The 19,712-nt window shown below is 49.1% G+C and overlaps 1 protein-coding gene across 1 annotated transcript in view; it reads right to left on the reverse strand.

Moving 5' to 3' along the window:
• The window catches only part of LOC144792763 (septin-2), a 329,710-nt gene that overhangs the window by 70,459 nt on the left and 239,539 nt on the right, over positions 1 to 19,712 (reverse strand). Inside the window, exon 11 of the mRNA XM_078667947.1 lies at positions 7,082 to 7,139. Within this exon, the coding sequence (XP_078524073.1) occupies positions 7,082 to 7,139 (58 nt within the window). The remainder of the gene's footprint in view (positions 1 to 7,081; positions 7,140 to 19,712) is intronic.

Below are 19,712 nucleotides of genomic sequence, written 5' to 3' on the forward strand. Positions count from 1 at the left end.
CTCAATGATACTGAACGCAGATATGCGGTCATTGAAAAAGAACTGTTAGCTTGTGTATGGGCGATTGAACATTTCAGAAATTTTATATGGGGAAGTAAGTTTGTGTTAAGAACCGATCACAAACCATTAGTTAATATTCTTTCTCCTGGTGGAGGTTGGAATTCCACAGCTCGAATCTCCAGACTTACTTCCAGACTCCAAGAATATTCCTTCACTCCAGAATATGTTCCAGGAAAAAGGAATGTTGTTGCAGATTTTTTGTCTCGCCATCCTTGTAGAAGTTCTGTTAATAAGTCTTCTGGAGATTCAGATGTGGTAATGTTATTACAGGATGTTTTGGCTATTTCTTTTACTGAGATTTCTGAAGAAATGTGGAAAAATGCTGATGATACAGATCTCACTTTACAAGCTATAAAAAAGTTTATACAAGAAGGTTGGCCGGAAAAGAAATTGTTAAAAGAAGACTTTATGCCATTTTTTAATATTTCAAGTGAATTAGAATTGGAGAATGATTTAGTTTTCAAATCTGGTAAATGCGTTCCACCTTTCAATGTACAAAGTGTAATTTTAGATATTGCACACAAGTCTCATCCTGGAATGTCTGCCATGAAAAGATTGATCAGGAATTTTTTTTGGTGGCCATCTTTGGATCGATTGGTGGAACACAAAGTCAGAGAATGTATTGTTTGTATGGGAAATGACAAGATGTTGAAAACTAATGTTCCCCCCTTGAAAACTACTTCTTGGCCTACTACACCTTGGAAAAAAATTTATTTTGATATTTCTGGTCCATTTATGTGTCTTCCTGCTGATTCTAGATATGCCCTGGTTTTGATGGATTATCATTCTAAATGGCCAGAAGTCAAGTTTGTTTCTTCTGCTTCCACCGGTATGGTTGTGGAATTTTTTAAGGAAGTTTTTGCTAGAGAAGGCTGCCCTTCTGTTCTAGTAACAGATAATGGTGTCCAACTCACATCAATAGAAATGGAGGATTTTCTCAAATTACATTCTATAAAGCACCATACAGTCTCTTATTATGAACCACATGAAAACGGCCTTGTAGAACGCTTTAATAGGGTTTTGAAAGGTTTCATTTCTGATGTATCAAAAATGGGTTCAGAATGGAAAACAGGTTTGAGGGAGAAACTGTGGTCCTATAGGATTACTCCTCATTCCACTACTGAAGTTAGTCCTTTTCGTTTACTCAAGGGACGTGATCCTATTTCGTCCATATGTCCATGGTGGTTCAGAGATAAGTGTGCAAATAGATCTTTTTCTGATAATTTGGTTGATTTAGCTGCACAGAAAGTTGAAACTAAACAAGCTAAATCTAAAGAATGGTATGATAAAAAATGGAATGTTAAATCTCCAAATTTTGCTGTGGGTGATATGGTCAGAATTAAGAAACCTGGTTTAATTCCGAAATGTTCCAACAAGTTTGGGAAACCCATGAAAATAGTTAAGATATTTAGCAACAGTGTTATCACTCAGGATGGTAGACTCTGGAACATAAGGCGGGTTGCAAAGTGTCCCACTTCGCAAGTAATTGTTCCCCCATGTTCTCATAACAACACCAATAATTGTATTGCTTCAAGAGTCAAGTCCTCCGATCGCTCGAGATTGGGTCCTGTTAAATTTAATGATTATGTAACTTGATTTCCTGTCTTTTCATTTGTATTGAAGGGAGGTGTGTTACATTTCATGTTGTATATTTTATCCTGTACCTTTAAGTTACTTGTTATTCTTTGAGTGTTCTTAGAACACTATCATCATCCTAGTCTCAGGACAGTTGCACTGTTCCTGTGGACCTGGAAACTGTTAGCTGTGTTGCTGTGCTGTAAATAAACCTCTACAACTATATCTAGCTTTATGGACTACATAACACCCGGTTTCGAGGTAACACCTCTCATCAGCCCGGCTAGCTTGCTTCCAGTGGTGTGGAGTGCCTGGGACTCACGTCTGAGCATCCCCAGTACTCTTAGAGCGGTTACTGCAAAAACAACAATGATGGACAGAATGTGGATCAATGTCACACATTCACCCCAGTCAAAAGATCTGGGCCCAAATCCATCGTTTTTCCACTCCACACCACCCTGGGTTAGACAATGGCGATATGCAAATCAGCGCTGACCCTGTGCCCCATGGGAACAGTCCAGTCCGAACTACAAAAGCCATGTCCTTCCCAGAACGGAAACAAGCATCCGAGGACCGGCCCGGTTTCGAGGTAACACCTCATCAGCCCGGCTAGCTTGCTTCCAGTGGTGTGGAGTGCCTGGGACTCACGTCTGAGCATCCCCAGTACTCTTAGAGCGGTTACTGCAAAAACAACAATGATGGACAGAATGTGGATCAATGTCACACATTCACCCCAGTCAAAAGATCTGGGCCCAAATCCATCGTTTTTCCACTCCACACCACCCTGGGTTAGACAATGGCGATATGCAAATCAGCGCTGACCCTGTGCCCCATGGGAACAGTCCAGTCCGAACTACAAAATTTACAATTTAGTGGCACCATGTGGAATAGTGTGGTGAGGATTAGATATACGTGGTGTGTTGTGTAATTGTGTTGAGTTGCATTATGTGGTTTGGTGTCGAATTATGTGGTGTGGATTGCAAATTTGTAGAGTTGAATTGTGCGGTTTGGAACCGTGTGTTTATTTTTAATTATGTGGTGAGAATGAATGTGCATGGAGTAGAAAAGTGAGTCATGGAACAGTGTGGTATGGAGTGAAATTATCTGGAGTGGAATGTTTGTGTGGATTGTCATGGGGTATAGAGTGGATTTATGTGGGGTGTATTTATGTTGCATGGAGTAGTGTATAATTAGTTGGAGTTGAATTATGTGGTGTTGTTGGCATTATGTGGATTGTAATTATGTGGCGAGATGTAGTTGTATGGACTGGTGTTGTATCGAGTGGTCTTGCGTGACTACAAGTCTTAGAAAGCGAAGAATAATCTCAGAAAAATCCTGGCTTGTATGAGGTCCTTACACAGAGTTGAATTGTGTGGTGAGGAACCGTGTGAATAGCTTTACCAGTTTGGGGACGAAAAAGAAGAAATAGGTAGGAGCTAAGCTTCAGATCTGTGTGTTTGGGTGTTAAAAAGAGTTAGAGCTATTGGCGTTCTGAATGTAAATGTGTTATGGATTGGAGTGAATATGTGTTGTGCAGTGGCATTATGTGGGTTGGATTGGAATGGTTAGTTGTGGAATTGTGTGCCATGTACTTGTGTGGCGTAGAGTGGATTTGCGTAGCGGAATTATGTGCCATTGTGCGCTGTTTTATGTGGATACTAATTATGTGTTTTTGAGTGAATTGGAATTATGTGGAGTGGAATTGTGTGTAATGGAGTGTAATTGTGATGAATGGTATTTTGTGTTGTGGCGTGTTATGTAGAGGAGTTTAATGGTATGGTGAATTATGATTTGTAAATTGGATAGATGTGGTGTGTAGTGGAATTGTTTCGTGGGGTGGAATAATGTTTATTTTTAATCATGTGGTGTTGAATGAATGTGCATGGAGTAGGAAAGTGAGGCATGGAACAGTGTGGTATATAGATTGAAATTATCTTGAGTGGAATTACATGGAGCGGAGTGTTTTTGTGTGGATTGTCATGTGGTATAGAGTAGATTTCTGGGGGTGTATTTATGTTGTATTGAGTATGTGTAATTAGGTGGAGTTGAATTATGTGGTGTTGAGTTGGTATTATGTGGATTGTAATTATGTTGTGTGGTGTGGCTGTACGGTTCAGCGTTGTATTGAGTGGTCTTGCGCGACTACAAGTCTCAGAAAGCGAAGAATAATCCCAGAAAAATCCTGGCTTGTATGAGCTCCTTACACATTGAGTTGGCAAACGAGAGGGTTCCTGTAATACATAAACAGAAGGCCAACACAGAGCAGCCTCAGTTTGGCCGAGTCCCTGTGGGGCTGTAAAACACAAATATGCCCAGGCAAGACCTGGAATGCCAGAAGGGCAGAGGCGTGCTTCTAAAGTGACTGCTAGGTTTCGGCCTCCATGCTGTTGGCTGGTCTCAGGAGGAGGACACTCCAAACAAGAGGTCACTGGGGGCCACGCAATCACGCACACCACCAACAACCCAAAAATAAGAATATTTTGGAAGGGGACACCGAGTTACCAAAGGAATATTGTTTAAATGAAGGCTAGAGATGCAGCATTTACAAACCAGTCCGGTCAATGGAAATTACTCGTTAAATGCCCTTTGATGTAGGACTACTGAAGTGACATTCTGTGGCGTGAGCGCAATGCTGGTAGCATGAAGAGGGTAAGGGTCACTGTTGCTAGCTTGGTTGGGGCACGATTAAAACCAAGTAGGGTCTAAGCAAACTGAACATGAACGCTTCAGCCATAATAGAAGCGAAGAGGAATACCAGCATGGACATGATTTTGTAATTATGAATATATAGCGCCTAATACCCATCGCTAGGCATTGATGAGCTTTGTATATGCTTAAATGAGCAATTCAAAACATTGAGATATTCGAATTAGTGGAAATGTATCCAGGATGGTGCGGACTGGAATAATAAACATTGGCGAAAACAACAGATTTGCAATTTCTGAGGCTTCTCGGACGTTGAGAAAGAACATTTAATTTATTGCATGCAATGCCAATTAAGTAGGAAAGATACAAAGGATGTTGGAACTATAAATCAGGAAGATAGTCTTGCCGGAACACAACAGTCACAGCAGACTAAACGTCACACGAAGAGCAGGCCAGAGGCATCTACTGTTAGCTCTTAAAATTGTGTCTTCACTTGGTCCTTAACCACATCGACGCTGATGACGAGCTCAGGTTTCTTTATTTAACACAGTGCAGTAGGGGAGCAGAGGGGGACAGAGCATATTTAAAAGTTATAGTGCAAAGCCCATTAAGCAGGCACTGCACTGAGTTACTAAAACACGACAGAGGCAAAGAGTTTGGAAAGCTGCACATACCCGCGCGGCCGCCATTAGTTACTGCTTACATAAAAGTAAATTGTGTAAAAAATATGCGACAGTAGAGCAGAGAGAGCTATTGAACATGATGATTAACAATGCAGTAAACGCAGAACGAAGCAGTCTAGAGTTTCCAAAGCAGAGATTCAGCCTGGAGGCGCATGGAGCCAGGCTGATAAAGGCCCTTGAGTAAGGCAAAGATCTTCGAACACAATCCTTTTCTCTACAGGAAGCTAATGTAGTCGTATCCTAAAAGTGGAAACGGGACCCCTTCTATGGAAGCCACAAATGGGGCGAACAGCGTAGTTGTGACGCCGCTGCTGTGAAGAGATTCGCTTCTTCGAAGATTCAAGATACAGACCATTACAGTAATCAAGACTTGATCGGATTATGGTCTCAAATATTGATTTACGACAGTCAAGGACTACAATGGACAGATTTATTTTTCCCTCTTTAAGATAAAAAAAAGCAGAGGAAGTGAACTTGTTACCCTGCGGATTAGGAGGGCAGCAGCTCTCCAGTCAGACACACCGATGAGAACTGGGATCGGAGGCGGATCCATATCCAAGGGCGAGCACCTGTCCAAACAACCAGGATGGGTCATGGATCCTCTCAACAAAGGATCAGTTGTGCAAGTACCAGGTAGGTCAAGAAGGTAAATCCTTATGACGAAATCAGGTGAGTAAGCGCGGAAACAAAAATGAATTAAAGTAGAGCTTAGCCCCTTCCATTCTCATGACTAGCTCAGCTCGTCATGGCATATACCTCTCAGGTGCTCATGACGAGCTGAGCTCATCATGACCACACCCGTTTTCATTGCTGTCCAGCACAGCAGGGGAAACTGCCAAGCAGCGATGAGGTTAGGGCGGGCCTGTTTCCTTAGTTTGAGGACATTTTGATGGCTTGAGTTCTATTCTGGAGACACGACCCAAAACAATCTAAGGCAGTATCCCAGAACCCAATCTTCTGAAATCTTATCTGCAAGATCCATGGGAAACCGCACTGAAGGAGGGATAGGTCAACCAGTAAGAAAGCCCAACTGCCAACCCCGTATCACGGACTCAGCGAAGTTGCTGGGATTAACACTCGAAAAGAAATCGAAACATGCAGAAACATATCAGTGCCGCAACAAAAGGAGCAAACTTTCAGATGAACACCCGAGAAAATGCAAACCCTTCCTTCCCGCAAGTAACTTCGAACTGGCAGTTCAAGCACTAGTTAGCCCAAGACTCGACTATGCGAGTGCAACGCTCTGTGGTCTTCCCCCATTGATAACGGCCCCTCTAAGAACCTCACTCAATTCAGCGGCCAGACTTATTATGGGCTCAAAAAGAAATTGTCACATTACCCCGACCTTAGAGCTCTTAACTGGCTTCCTCTTGAAGCTAGAATTAAACTAAAAATAGCCTGCATGGTCCACAAAGCCCTACATCACAGTACTCCGAGCTATCTGGCCCGGAAACTGGAGCTCTCTTGTGGCAACAGATCCTCTAGAAGTTCCAACAACCTTCTTTTGAATCCACAACGTTTTGCCAAAAAGAAATCATACAGTTGTGCCTTCTCTGGAATTGCTCCAAGGATTTGGAACACACGCCCCTGGAAACCAGACAGAATCCCTCTTCTACCTCCTTTAAGAAAGAAGTTACGTCTCTACTCCTAAGGAAATTCACATGAACATTTTATCGAACTCCCACTACGGATGTGTTGTTTATCAAGACTCAATTTGTAACTCTGTATTCTTTTGTTTCTGATTTCTGCCCCTGTAAAGAGCTCTGATACCCGCAAGGGTCTTGTTCGCGCTATATAAAACCTTCAAAATAAAGCCACTGTCCCCATCACCCAGTATTAACCCACTCACCCACCCGCCAGGCAGCGCTTCGAGCGGACAAATACCAGACTGAGTACGGAGTCGCGTTCTACATACATGGCAATAGCCATGCGGACGTGTCTTTCAAACTCTTACTGGGAACTGATAAAATTGAGATTGGACGGTCCTAGGTTAGGACATTGGGTAAAAACCTTTAGTTGAAACCAGACAAGCTCCATTAGGTTCACCAAGGCAGTCACAGCAGCGAAGAGCAGACTTGGGACTGGGAGCGCAGATCGTGAAGTAAAGGCGGACTTACCTCTGCTTCCTTCTGCATCAGGATCCTGTCTTTGTCCACGCCCTCCTCCTCGACCGGCCTGCAGGCACAAAAACATGCATCACTAAACAGATCTGAAACACTGTCCAGGCACAAACAAAACACAAGGTAAACAGAACACAACAGGGAAGTTCATAATTCAAGGTTTGTGGTAGGCAATAATACACTCCAGAAAAGATTACAGGAGAGTACTGAAAAGAACAAGAGAGAATTAGAATCAGGAACCTGGGAGAGGGAACCGCAACAGTCTAAGGTGGAGACATATGAGCGACATGAGGTAAAAGAATACAGGAGATGGGGGTGAAAGACAAGGGTCAACCTGACGCAACTAAACCACAATGTCACACAGCAGATGAACTCTATATTCGATATATGTGAACACTTTCACCACAGGGCAGTACTGGATTGTGTGCCAGAGGGGAAATGAATGAAGACTAGAGGCTGATGTGCGGACCCCTCCCTCCAGCCTCCTCTCCTGGCAGTGCCCACCCTTATTGCTGGCAGGGAGGCTCAGCAAGTTAACCACTCGCTGGTAAAAAAAAAGAAAGTTGGTGTGGCCTACAAGTCAATAGCTCGAACCCCTGCAGACCCAACTCAGCCTCTCAACCTTTCACGGTCGATGCACTGAGAACTATCAGAGGACGTCATGGCTAGAATTCTTTTTGACAACACTTAGAAATGACAAGAAGTAAAATGATGAGCAATATATAAACAAGAGCCCCTCGTCGAAAGAAGTCAGTGTTGGTGGGGACCTGATGGTTTTCTCCAGGGCTGGTTCAAGCGGTGCCAGGTGTACGTCACATGCTCATCCGCAGTCAGCCCCCTCGGTTGGTAAGGGTAGAATTGTACTGCAGACCCAGCTGGGCAGCACACACAAAGTACTTGTGATAAACGCTATGTGGGCTGCATTTAAGACACTCTAAAGGCTGGACTGCTGTTGGTAGCGGTGATCACACACCCGAGAACCTGCCATCAGCTGGCCCAGACAGAGGCCACGGTCCTAGGCATCTTATGGAACACGCCCCGTGAGCAGCCTAGACGATCTGTTACCCGCCTCCTGCAGTCCAGCAAACTCCCAGCGGCCTAGAGCGGTTACCCGCCTCCTGCAGTCCAGCAAACTCCCAGCGGCCTAGAGCGGTTACCCGCCTCCTGCAGTCCATCAAACCCCAGCGGCCTAGAGCGGTTACCCGCCTCCTGCAGTCCATCAAACCCCAGCGGCCTAGAGCGGTTACCCGCCTCCTGCAGTCCATCAAACCCCCAGCGGCCTAGAGCGGTTACCCGCCTCCTGCAGTCCATCAAACCCCCAGCGGCCTAGACCCGTTACCCGCCTCCTGCAGTCCATCAAACCCCCAGCGGCCTAGAGCGGTTACCCGCCTCCTGCAGTCCAGCAAACTCCCAGCGGCCTAGACCCGTTACCCACCCCCTGCAGTCCATCAAACCCCCAGCGGCCTAGAGCGGTTACCTGCCTCCTGCAGTCCATCAAATCCCCAGCGGCCTTGACCCGTTACCCACCTCCTGCAGTCCATCAAACCCCCAGCGGCCTAGAGCGGTTACCCGCCTCTTGCAGTCCATCAAACCCCCAGCGGCCTAGAGCGGTTACCCGCCTCTTGCAGTCCATCAAACCCCCAGCGGTCTAGAGCTGTTACCCGCCTCCTGCAGTCCATCAAACCCCCAGCGGCCTAGACCCGTTACCCACCCCCTGCAGTCCATCAAACCCCCAGCGGCCTAGACCCGTTACCCGCCTCCTGCAGTCCAGCAAACCCCCAGCGGCCTAGACCCGTTACCCACCCCCTGCAGTCCATCAAACCCCCAGCGGCCTAGACCCGTTACCCGCCTCCTGCAGTCCAGCAAACCCCCAGCGGCCTAGACCCGTTACCCACCCCCTGCAGTCCATCAAACCCCCAGCGGCCTAGAGCGGTTACCTGCCTCCTGCAGTCCATCAAACCCCCAGCGGCCTAGAGCGGTTACCCGCCTCCTGCAGTCCATCAAACCCCCAGCGGCCTAGACCCGTTACCCACCTCCTGCAGTCCATCAAACCCCCAGCGGCCTAGAGCGGTTACCCGCCTCCTGCAGTCCATCAAACCCCCAGCGGCCTAGAGCGGTTACCCGCCTCCTGCAGTCCATCAAACCCCCAGCGGCCTAGAGCGGTTACCCACCCCCTGCAGTCCATCAAACCCCCAGCGGCCTAGAGCGGTTACCTGCCTCCTGCAGTCCATCAAACCCCCAGCGGCCTAGACCCGTTACCCACCTCCTGCAGTCCATCAAACCCCCAGCGGCCTAGAGCGGTTACCTGCCTCCTGCAGTCCATCAAACCCCCAGCGGCCTAGACCCGTTACCCACCTCCTGCAGTCCATCAAACCCCCAGCGGCCTAGAGCGGTTACCCGCCTCCTGCAGTCCATCAAACCCCCAGCGGCCTAGAGCGGTTACCCGCCTCCTGCAGTCCAGCAAACTCCCAGCGGCCTAGACCCGTTACCCACCTCCTGCAGTCCATCAAACCCCCAGCGGCCTAGACCCGTTACCCACCTCCTGCAGTCCATCAAACCCCCAGCAGCCTAGACCCGTTACCCGCCTCCTGCAGTCCATCAAACCCCCAGCGGCCTAGAGCGGTTACCCGCCTCCTGCAGTCCAGCAAACTCCCAGCGGCCTAGACCCGTTACCCACCCCCTGCAGTCCATCAAACCCCCAGCGGCCTAGAGCGGTTACCCGCCTCCTGCAGTCCATCAAACCCCCAGCGGCCTAGACCCGTTACCCACCTCCTGCAGTCCATCAAACCCCCAGCGGCCTAGACCCGTTACCCACCTCCTGCAGTCCATCAAACCCCCAGCGGCCTAGAGCGGTTACCCGCCTCCTGCAGTCCATCAAACCCCCAGCGGCCTAGAGCGGTTACCCGCCTCCTGCAGTCCATTAAACCCCCAGCAGCCTAGAGAGGTTACCCACCTCCTGCAGTCCATCAAACCCCCAGCGGCCTAGAGCGGTTACCCGCCTCCTGCAGTCCACCACACCTCCAGCGAGTCTGCAAAGTTCACTGGAGAATCTCCACGATTTTGGGCCTGCGGCCAATAATGCCGTTGTAGCCACATAAAAAAAAACAAAAAAAAAAAACTTTGCATGCTTGAATGTTTCCGCCCAGCCTTATTATGTTAAATACAAAACTGCAAGTCCTAAAGTGCAGCACGCTGTTGGCTAAAGTACTAGAAAAATTGGAGCAGGTCGCAGCTCTGAGCATGTTTGCCGGTTCGAACACTGCAGGGAGGTACGTTCAGTTGTTCCTTCACAAGTGCACCCAAATACATCAGATGTGTCCCTGTAAAAGGGCCCACAGTGTGACCTCTTGCCAGAAGTGAGGTGCGAGATGTGGTCATTTGCTTGGAATCGCAGCCAGGGCGGGGCTGACTGCTGACAGGCCCAGGCGAGTGCTTCTCATGTGCTGTCTTCACTAAAATCACAGAGGTCCTATTCAGCAGGAGGTTTGTCTGGGGGTTTACTCTATGCTCCTTTCGGCCAGGCCGTGGCGCCGCACGATGACATGACATCACGCCCCCCTCCAGGCTCCCTTCGAGGTCGGAGGTCACTTAGGACGCCCCCAGTGTTTGAAGGCCTGGGCCCGAAGGAACGCTCCAGCGCGCAGCCAGCAAACATAAGTTCTGGCCAGCAGGGAGAGCTCGGACCCCACAGTTTACAAGACATGGAGCGTCTCTGCAGGGGCGAGAGAACCACCACGGACGTCTCAGCGCTGACTGTCAGCAGGCGGAAGGCAGACAGACTGACTCAAGACTCTGCCCAAAGGGTCCCCATTCACAAGAGCAGCAAATGCTGCACGCCAGGACCAAACCTGGGTGCAAAGTTCACTGGTCCGGCCTGGAAACCCTCATCCACCCGGAGTCCAGGGCGGATGCCACCGGGGTCACTGCAGCCCGTCTTCACCTGCAGTACATGGGACCTGTCTGTGCTCCGTTCCCTCGCTCCCTGCCTGAAGCTGTATCCGCCTGGAGGGTTGGGCCACGAAGCTTCACCTCTTCCCACAAGACCACATTTCCATTCAGTGCGGACACCGGGGCTGGCCAGTTCTGTGTGGCGTCCACCATCGCAAAGCAGACGGGCCCGCTTGGAAAAGAACGTCCATTTGTACGTCGAGCCCGAGGCAGCGCGTGCGCTGCTCTGTGTGGCATGCTGTAAAGGAGCATGCACTTCAAGCTCCGCCCATATTTGTCGTTGACCTTCATAAATGCTGGCTTCTGATTTGTAAATAAGTTACTTCATCCTTCGTACCGCCTTGTCTTCATTTGTAACCTCCAATTAGTACACCCCTTTTACATATGTTGTTGCTCGGTAGGCTTTAACGAATAGTTTTCTTACCTGTCGGTGTAGTTTTGCAGCTTGAAGATCTTTCTGGATTCACTATGCTGTGCATTATTCCGCGGTCTTGTGGTTGGGTCCGGATTCGTAGTCTTTTTTTTTTTTTTTTTCCGTAGCCCAGGTGGGCGTCTGCGTCACACCTCCTGGGTGTATTTCCGGTGACGTCGGCATGCTTCCTGTGGAAGCTCCCACTCTTGGGCGCCATCTTCGGGTTCTTTTTTTCCGTCTTTCTTTCGTTTCCGAAGTAATGGCAATGTCCTATTTAGGTGATATTTTACCGCTTTGTACTTTTCAAAGTCCTTTCATCATTTTTTTAATTTTTTTTTTTTTATATCCACCGCTTCTCTCTCCAGCCTCATCTTTCTGGCGGAGGTGGGTGGGTTCGCTAGTGAATCCAGAAAGATCTTCAAGCTGCAAAACTACACCGACGGGTAAGAAAACTATTCGTTTTGCAGCGTGAATCTTTCTGGATTCACTATGCTGTGCATAGATTTTGTAGCGGTTTCTCATCTCTGTGGCGGCTGGGTGGAAGATGAGCGTTGGCTATTGAATATGTGCTGGAGCACCTTCTGTCCGAGTTGTGCTTCCTTGTTCATCTGTATATCCACACAGTAGTGCTTCGTGAACGTGTGCACCGAAGCCCATGTTGCCGCCAGGCATATGTAATGTATGGGTGTGTTAGCCAGGAAAGCTATTGTAGCACCCTTTTTCCTAGTGGAGTGGGCACGTGTCCCCTCTGCTAGCTCTTGTCCTGCACGTTTGTGGCAGAGTTGAATTGTCTGTGCGATCCATCGTGCAATAGTCTTTTTGGTTACTGCCTTTCCCATGAAACTGTTTGCGAATGACACAAAGAACTGTTTTGTTTTCCTGTGTCCCTTTGTCCTCTCACTGTAGTGCATGACTGCCCTACTGGCGTCCAGGGTGTGCAGGGCACTCTCTGCGCTAGTTGGTTTTTGGAAAAAACTCGGTATCTGTATAGACTGGTTCATGTGGAATTTGGATACCACCTTCGGCATGAAGTGTGGGTCAGTCCTCATCACAACCCTATCATTGTGTATTTGTATGTAGGGTTCTTGTAGCGTCAGCGCCTGAAGCTCGCTTACTCTTCGTAAGGACGTTATAGCAACCAGGAAAGCTGTTTTCATAGTTAGCATCTTTAAGGACGCCCTGTGAAGTGGTTCAAAGGGTTCCTTCATGAGTTCCGTTAGAAATATGTTTAAGTTCCATGCAGGTGGCGGCACCCGCTTGGGTGGTGCGATCCTTTTCGCTCCTTCTAGGAATCTCTTCACCACCTGTGATGTGAAGAAACTCCTGCACGTTTCTCCCCTTGTGTAGGCGACTATCGCTGCCAAGTGAACTCTTAACGAGAATGAGCTAAGGTTCTTCTCCAGCAAGTGTGTCAGGTACTTTAGCACTGTGGAGTCCTTCTTCATTTTATTGTGAAGTCTTTCTTTCCTGCACCACATTGTGAATCTTTTCCATTTCACAACGTAGCACTTCCGAGTGCTGGGCCTCCGTGCTTCCCGAAGGACCCTCAGGGTGCTTTCTGGCAATCACAAATGTGCAAACTCTATGTCCTCAGGAGCCACGCTACTAGGCTCAGGCTCTCTGGCTCTGGGTGTAGCACCTCTCCGTTCTGCATGGAGAGTAGGTCTCTCCTCTTGCCGAATCTGTGGGGTGCACACGGTGTCATCTCCATGATCTGCGAGTACCATGTCTGCCTGGCCCACTGTGGCGCGACCAGTATCAGGGTCATGTTGCTCGCTCTGCACTTGCTCAGCACTCTGTGCATCAGTGGTATCTGGGGAAAGGCGTAAGCAAATGTCCCGGACCAATCTATCCATAGGGCATTCCCCAGTGACCTCTCCTCGGGCTGTCTGGATGCGAAGTTTTGGCATTTTGCATTCCGGCGTGTGGCAAACAGGTCCACCGATGGTGTTCCCCATCTGTCGAACAGCTGCCTTGTCTCCTGAGCATTGAGCTCCCACTCATGGGATGCCGATGTCTGTCTGCTGAGCCAATCTGCCTGTATGTTGTCCTTCCCTGGTAGGTGTATGGCTAGCAGGTCTATTTTGAGAGGGATGGCCCATCTCCATATCTCCTGCGCCAGCGTTGAAAGCGGGGCTGACTGTGTGCCCCCCTGCTTGTTGATGTAAAACATCGCGGTGGTGTTGTCTGTCTGTAGCAGCACCTTGTGATCGTACAGTCTTGTTTGGAAAGCTTTCAGTGCAAGGAAGATTGTCTTCAATTCTAGGTAATTGATGTGCCTTGTCGCATCTGTTGGCGTCCACAGTCCCCTCACCTTGAGCTCCTCCATGTGAGCGCCCCATCCCTTCAGGGATGCGTCTGTGGTGATGGTCACTGTTGGCGTTGGGGGCGTTAGAGGCTTTCCCCTTGTTATGTTCTCCATGGTCCACCATGTCATCTCCTTCTGCACTGCGTGCGTCACAACCACTAGATCCTCCCAACTGCCTGTAGCTTGTGACCATTGCTCCTGTAGCCATTCTTGAATGGGTCTCATGTGGAGACGTACATTCGGTACCAGGTGGATGCATGATGCCATCATCCCCATGATCTTGCTCGCAGTCCTCACTGTCCGAGCTTGTCCCTTCCGGTAGAGGCGAGTTTCCTTCACCAGCGCCCTCGCCCTCTTCTCGCTGGGGAACACCTTGCCCTGTAAGGTGTTGATCTGTGCTCCCAGGAAGATCTTCACTTGTTCCGGCTCCATTGAAGATTTCTTCCAATGGATGGAGAACCCCAGGTTTCTGAGCGTGCTCGTCACTGTATGTGGGTGCTGCTTGCATTTCTGGTATGAACTTGCTTTCAGCAGCCAGTCGTCCAGGTAAGGGTATACGTGTATTCCTTGCCTTCGTAGGTGCGCTGCGACTGCTGCGAGGCACTTTGTGAATACCCTTGGTGCTGATTTTAGCCCGAAGCTAGTGTCGTGAACTGGTAGTGGCTTTCTCCGATGGTGAACCTGAGCATATGCTTGTGCTTTCTGTTCATTGGGATGTGCAGGTAGGCGTCTTTGAGGTTTATTGTGACCATGAAGTCCCCGATCTGCAATTGCGGGAGCACCTCCTGCAGTGAGGTCATTTTGAATTTTTGCGTTCTTATGAATTTGTTCAGGAACCTTAGGTCCAGAATGGGTCTCTTTGTCTCGTCTACCTTTGGCACCAGGAAGTACGTTGAGTATATTCCTGTGTTTCTTTCCTTGTCGGGTACCCGTTCTATGGCCTGCTTCCGCGGGAGTTCCTTTGCCTCTTCCTGAAGACACTCTAGCTGTTTGCCTGCTAGTTGTTTTCTCTTTGGTTTTCTGCTTATTGGCCTCCCCTCCAACTCTATGCAGTAACCGAATTGGACGATGTTGAGGATCCATTTGTCTGATGTGATTTTTCTCCATTCCTGGAGGTAAAATCTTAACCTTCCTCCCACTGGTGTTATGTGGTCGCAGATGTCTAGCTTGTCTTGATCCCTCTGTACATGCTGCCCCCTGGGATCTTTTCTGTGTGTGGGCACACAGAGTTTTTTGAAGTCACTTAGAAGCGGGCTGCTGTCCCCCTCTTCTATTCTGGCCACGTCCATTTCCTCTCCCTCGAAAGGACTGGCCTCTTTGTTGGTATTGCTAGGACTGCTTCTGCTGACCCTGCTGGGCCTGCGGGTCTGTCTGGTGCGTTTGTTGGAAAGCCTGGTGTGATGTACCTGGCTGGTTTCCACCTCTCCCGCCAGGCCTCCGTGACGGGGTGCCCCTTTTGCTGCCTCTGAACTGCAATGCTCCCATGGACCTTGCTGTTTCGTTATCCTTCTTCAGTTGGCTGAGCTTCTCAACTGTTGTTCCGAAAAGCGTCTCACCGTTGAACGGTGTGTTCAGAATGCTGTGTTGCACCTCTGGTTTGAAACCTGAGATCCTTAGCCAAGCGTGTCTTCTTTCAGTGACACCCATCATCATGAGCCTGCTGGAGGTGTCTGCTCCATCCAGGGCTGTCTTAAGGCAAGAATTTGTCGCGTTCTTCCCTTCTTCCACCAGTTTTTCGGCCTTCTGCCTGGCATCCTGGGGCAGGTCCTTCACCAACTGCCCCAGCTCCTCCATGATCTGGTACATGTGCCTGTTTATCAGGGCGTTGGAGTTAGCCATGCGCCAGTGGGTCGCGGCATTCCGTTCGATCCTTCTGCCCACCAGATCCATCCTTTTGCTCTCCTTATCCGGTGGTGGTCCGGAGGTAGTGGGTACGTTAGCCCTCTTCCTTGCTGTGGCCGTGATAATGGAGTTTGCGGAGACCATCCCCTGAGTGTAGGGTGGGTCTTTTGAGGAATGTTTGTATTTTATCTCTGTTCTGGGAGTTACTGCCTTGCATGTTGCGGGCTCCCTGAATGCTTCCTTCCCCTGGGCCAAGACGCTGTCGAGCATTGGCAGGTACTGGCTCTTTGTTTGTGTTGGGAGCAATGTCTCTAGAAGGAAGTCTGCTTTCTGCTTCTCTTCGTCGAGCTTGAGCTTGAGCGCCGCTGCGGCAGACCTTATCACCGAGTTGTAGGCCCCGATGTCGTCCGGCGGCGAGGGCCTCGAGGGATACGTGTCGACCGCCTCCTCCGGGCTGTCGGTCTCGACATCCAGGTAATCCACCTCCTGTAGGTCAGAGGGGGCCGACTCTGCGTCCGTCCTGCTGTCCTTTTCCTCCCCATAGTTGTAACTATCGTAGGGATTCTCGTACTCTTCCTGGTCGTCGACCACCTCGACGTCCGTGTCTTGTTCTTCGGCGACCTCGTCTTCCTCCTCGACCACCTCCACCACCGGTGGCTTGGTCTTGTGAGGGATCGTGAAAGCTTTCATCTTTGCGTCGAATTCTCTCTTCCGCTGCACGATGTTTTCCATTTCGGCCTCGAGGCGCCTTCTCTTTTTCTCCATCTCGGCCGCGTGTTCCGCGTCGGATGGTTCGGCCGCTCTTTTCGGCGGTTGGCTCGGCGCCGTGCCTTTCGGTGCCGAAGTTTGACGTCGACGTCGACCCGGATTTTGGGTCTCTGGTCGGCGTCGGTAGTTTAGGGTCCTTGTCCCTCGGCGTTGATCGATCCTTTTCAGGGACCTCTTTCGAGGACTTCTGCTGTTCAACAGCTCTCGGCGCCGGGGACTCCTTCTCAGAGGATCCGCTGGGCCTGTGAGTACTCGCGGACGCCTGGTGTTTCGGCGTCGGCGCTTTCGGGGCCTTGCCCTCGTTTTTTCGAGACTCAGTCTCTCGTGTTCTTGGGGGCCGGAGAGTCTCCTACCTTATCAGAAGTCTTCGTGTAATCGGTCTCTACGACCGTGTAGCTGTGTTCTTCGGCGGCAGCGTTGTCCTCTTCCTCGGAAGACATCCCCAGATCGTAGAGGGACGGAGTCGGGGCGTTCCCCTGCAGGGTGGCGTGCGCTACCCTCTGTCTCTCTCTCGCACGAAGGGTCTTCGGGGTGAAGGCAGAGCAGGCGTTGCAGTCCTCGCTTTCATGATTCACCGGTAGACAAAGGTTGCATACCGGGTGCTGGTCCTTCTGCGCGTACTTTTGGTGGCAATTTCGGCAGAACTTGAACGGCGTGTTGTCCATCATCGAGCGCTCAGGGCCTCCCTGGTCGCGTGTTCGTCGAGGATCTCGATGAATTCGCCTTTTCCTTTGCGGACTCCTCGTCGATCAAGTCCCCTGGAGTCTTCAGATTACTTTCCTTTGTGATTTCTGTATTTTCCTTTCTTCTTTCTCCAAAAATGTCTGGAGCCCAAACGGGAACGATCCAGACCCGACCGCGGAAAAAAAGAATCTGAAGATGGCGCCCAAGAGTGGGAGCTACCGCAGGAAGCATGCCGACGTCACCGGAAATACACCCAGGAGGTGTAAACCAAAGAAAAGACTACGAATCCGGACCCGGACCCAACCACAAGCCCGCGGAATAATGCACAGCATAGTGAATCCAGAAAGATTCACGCTGCAAAATTACAACCTCTGAGCACTATTTCGCTTACTGGTTTTCGCATGCCTGCTGTTGCAAGCAGGATACGCTCTTTTTTCGTTTAATGGTTTCCGCATGCCCGCTGTTGCAAGCAGGATACGCTCTTTTCGCTTACTGGTTTCCGCATGCCTGCTGTTGCAAGCAGGATACGCTCTTTTCGCTTACTGGTTTCCGCATGCCTGCTGTTGCAAGCAGGATACGCTCTTTTTTCGCTTACTGGTTTTCGCATGCCTGCTGTTGCAAGCAGGATACGCTCTTTTCGCTTACTGGTTTTCGCATGCCTGCTGTTGCAAGCAGGATACGCTCTTTTCGCTTACTGGTTTTCGCATGCCTGCTGTTGCAAGCAGGATACGCTCTTTTCGCTTACTGGTTTTCGCATGCCTGCTGTTGCAAGCAGGATACGCTCTTTTCGCTTACTGGTTTTCGCATGCCTGCTGTTGCAAGCAGGATACGCTCTTTTTTCGCTTACTGGTTTTCGCATGCCTGCTGTTGCAAGCAGGATACGCTCTTTTCGTTTAATGGTTTCCGCATGCCTGCTGTTGCAGGCAGGACACATTCTTTCGCAACAGCTTTATTTTTTCTTTGCACACCACACCACGCTGATAGTAGCAGCCATGCCTTTGCTTCACTTGCCACACCAAAGAGGTTAAAAAAAACGACGTAAATTTTTTTTTAATGGCTCCTTAAACGAGTCTATTCTAAGGAAAGGGCGTGGCCCCATTAACGTTAAAGTGTGGCATGGGACGCTTTAAAAAAAAAAAAAAATTTCTGTCAACTTGACAAACCAATGTTTTTTTGTAAAAGCGCTGCATACCATGCTTTCACTTTAATGGTGGCAACGCCCCTTTCTATAGACATGGCTCATCTTAAAGTGATATTAAAGTAGCACCATATGGGCGTTTTTACAAACTAGCATTTGTAATGCAATAGATGTCGCATTTACGAAACTCAGGTAAATGAGAGGCCTATTGCATTGCAAATGCTTGTAAAAAGGAGCTATCCTTTTTGCTTGCCCTTTGCTTCCCACCACCAGTCCCAAAGGTGGATAAATACAGGCCTGTTCGAATAGGAAATGTGTATTCCTCTGAACGTTCAAGACAAGACCATGTTCGTTTCAGGACAGACACTTTGCAGGTGATAAGGTCACCCTTGACACCATCCTCACCAGGGTAGGAAACAAACTTCAGATCACGTAAAGAATCCTGTGGCAATGCCCTGCATGGAATACGATGACGTGCCGCACACAGAGGATGGAAACTGAACCATCACTAAGGGCGACCAGCACACTGCCCAGCCCAATGAAAGCTTGCACACAGGTTGTCATGAGTAGTAAAACAAAGGCTCTTGGCAGCCTGTGGAGCTCAGATATGTCACATAAGTAGCATGTGTGTTCAGAGCTCAAGGAGCCGGTGAGATAATTCAAACTGTTAAGAAGTCCATCCCCACAGCTAGATCTTAAAATAAAAAATATTCTGTCTTCAGCGGAAAACCTCTCACGTCAGTGCTCTGACTTTAGCTTTCCTTGAGGATTCTGGGTGCTTAGGCGAAAATCCCTCAACAAAGTCTGGAATTTTCCTCCACAGTCTCATGTTCTTGCTTTGCTTCCACACCTAACGGAGAAAAAAGAATCTGGAGATGGCGACCATACAAAGAGACTCCCAGGGTGGATATCTGACGTCACAGAGGGATGGACACGGCAACAAATGCTCTAGGGCACCCGTGTTACCCACAAAAAAAACAAGCATTTGCAATGCAATAGGTCTCACATTTACACAAGTTTAAGCTATTGACATTGCAAATCACAATGCCTTTTATTTTTGTTGTCAATAGCTCAAACTTGGGTAAATGCTAGACCTATTGCATTGCATATGCTGGTTAGATTAGTGAGTAGAAACGCTCCCTTTCGGCCAATGCGGCGAATTAATTAAATAAACAAGCGCAGCCGCTAAAGTGAAAGCGGACCGTGCTGCAAATAAATGAAAATAGTGCCTACCGACTTATGAAGGAAATCGTTTAACGCCACAAGTAAAAGATCCACTCCTCGTGGAAGGAAACAAATGGCGACAGGGCGGTAACAAGAAGGGACTAACAAGCCTCATCAGTCAGAAGCCAGCATTTACCAAGGACAATGACACCAGCCAATCAAATATATGGGCGTAGAGAAGGCGAGGCTTCCACAGCATACTGGACTACTGCATGCCTCGCAGAGCGAACAGCGCATGAGCGCTGCTGCTGGGCTCGACCTAAAAAAGGCAATAAAAAGACAATTCCTGACCCAACCACTAGAT

Source organism: Lissotriton helveticus, chromosome 11 (genome assembly GCF_964261635.1).
Source record: "Lissotriton helveticus chromosome 11, aLisHel1.1, whole genome shotgun sequence".
Lineage (NCBI taxonomy): Eukaryota > Metazoa > Chordata > Amphibia > Caudata > Salamandridae > Lissotriton > Lissotriton helveticus.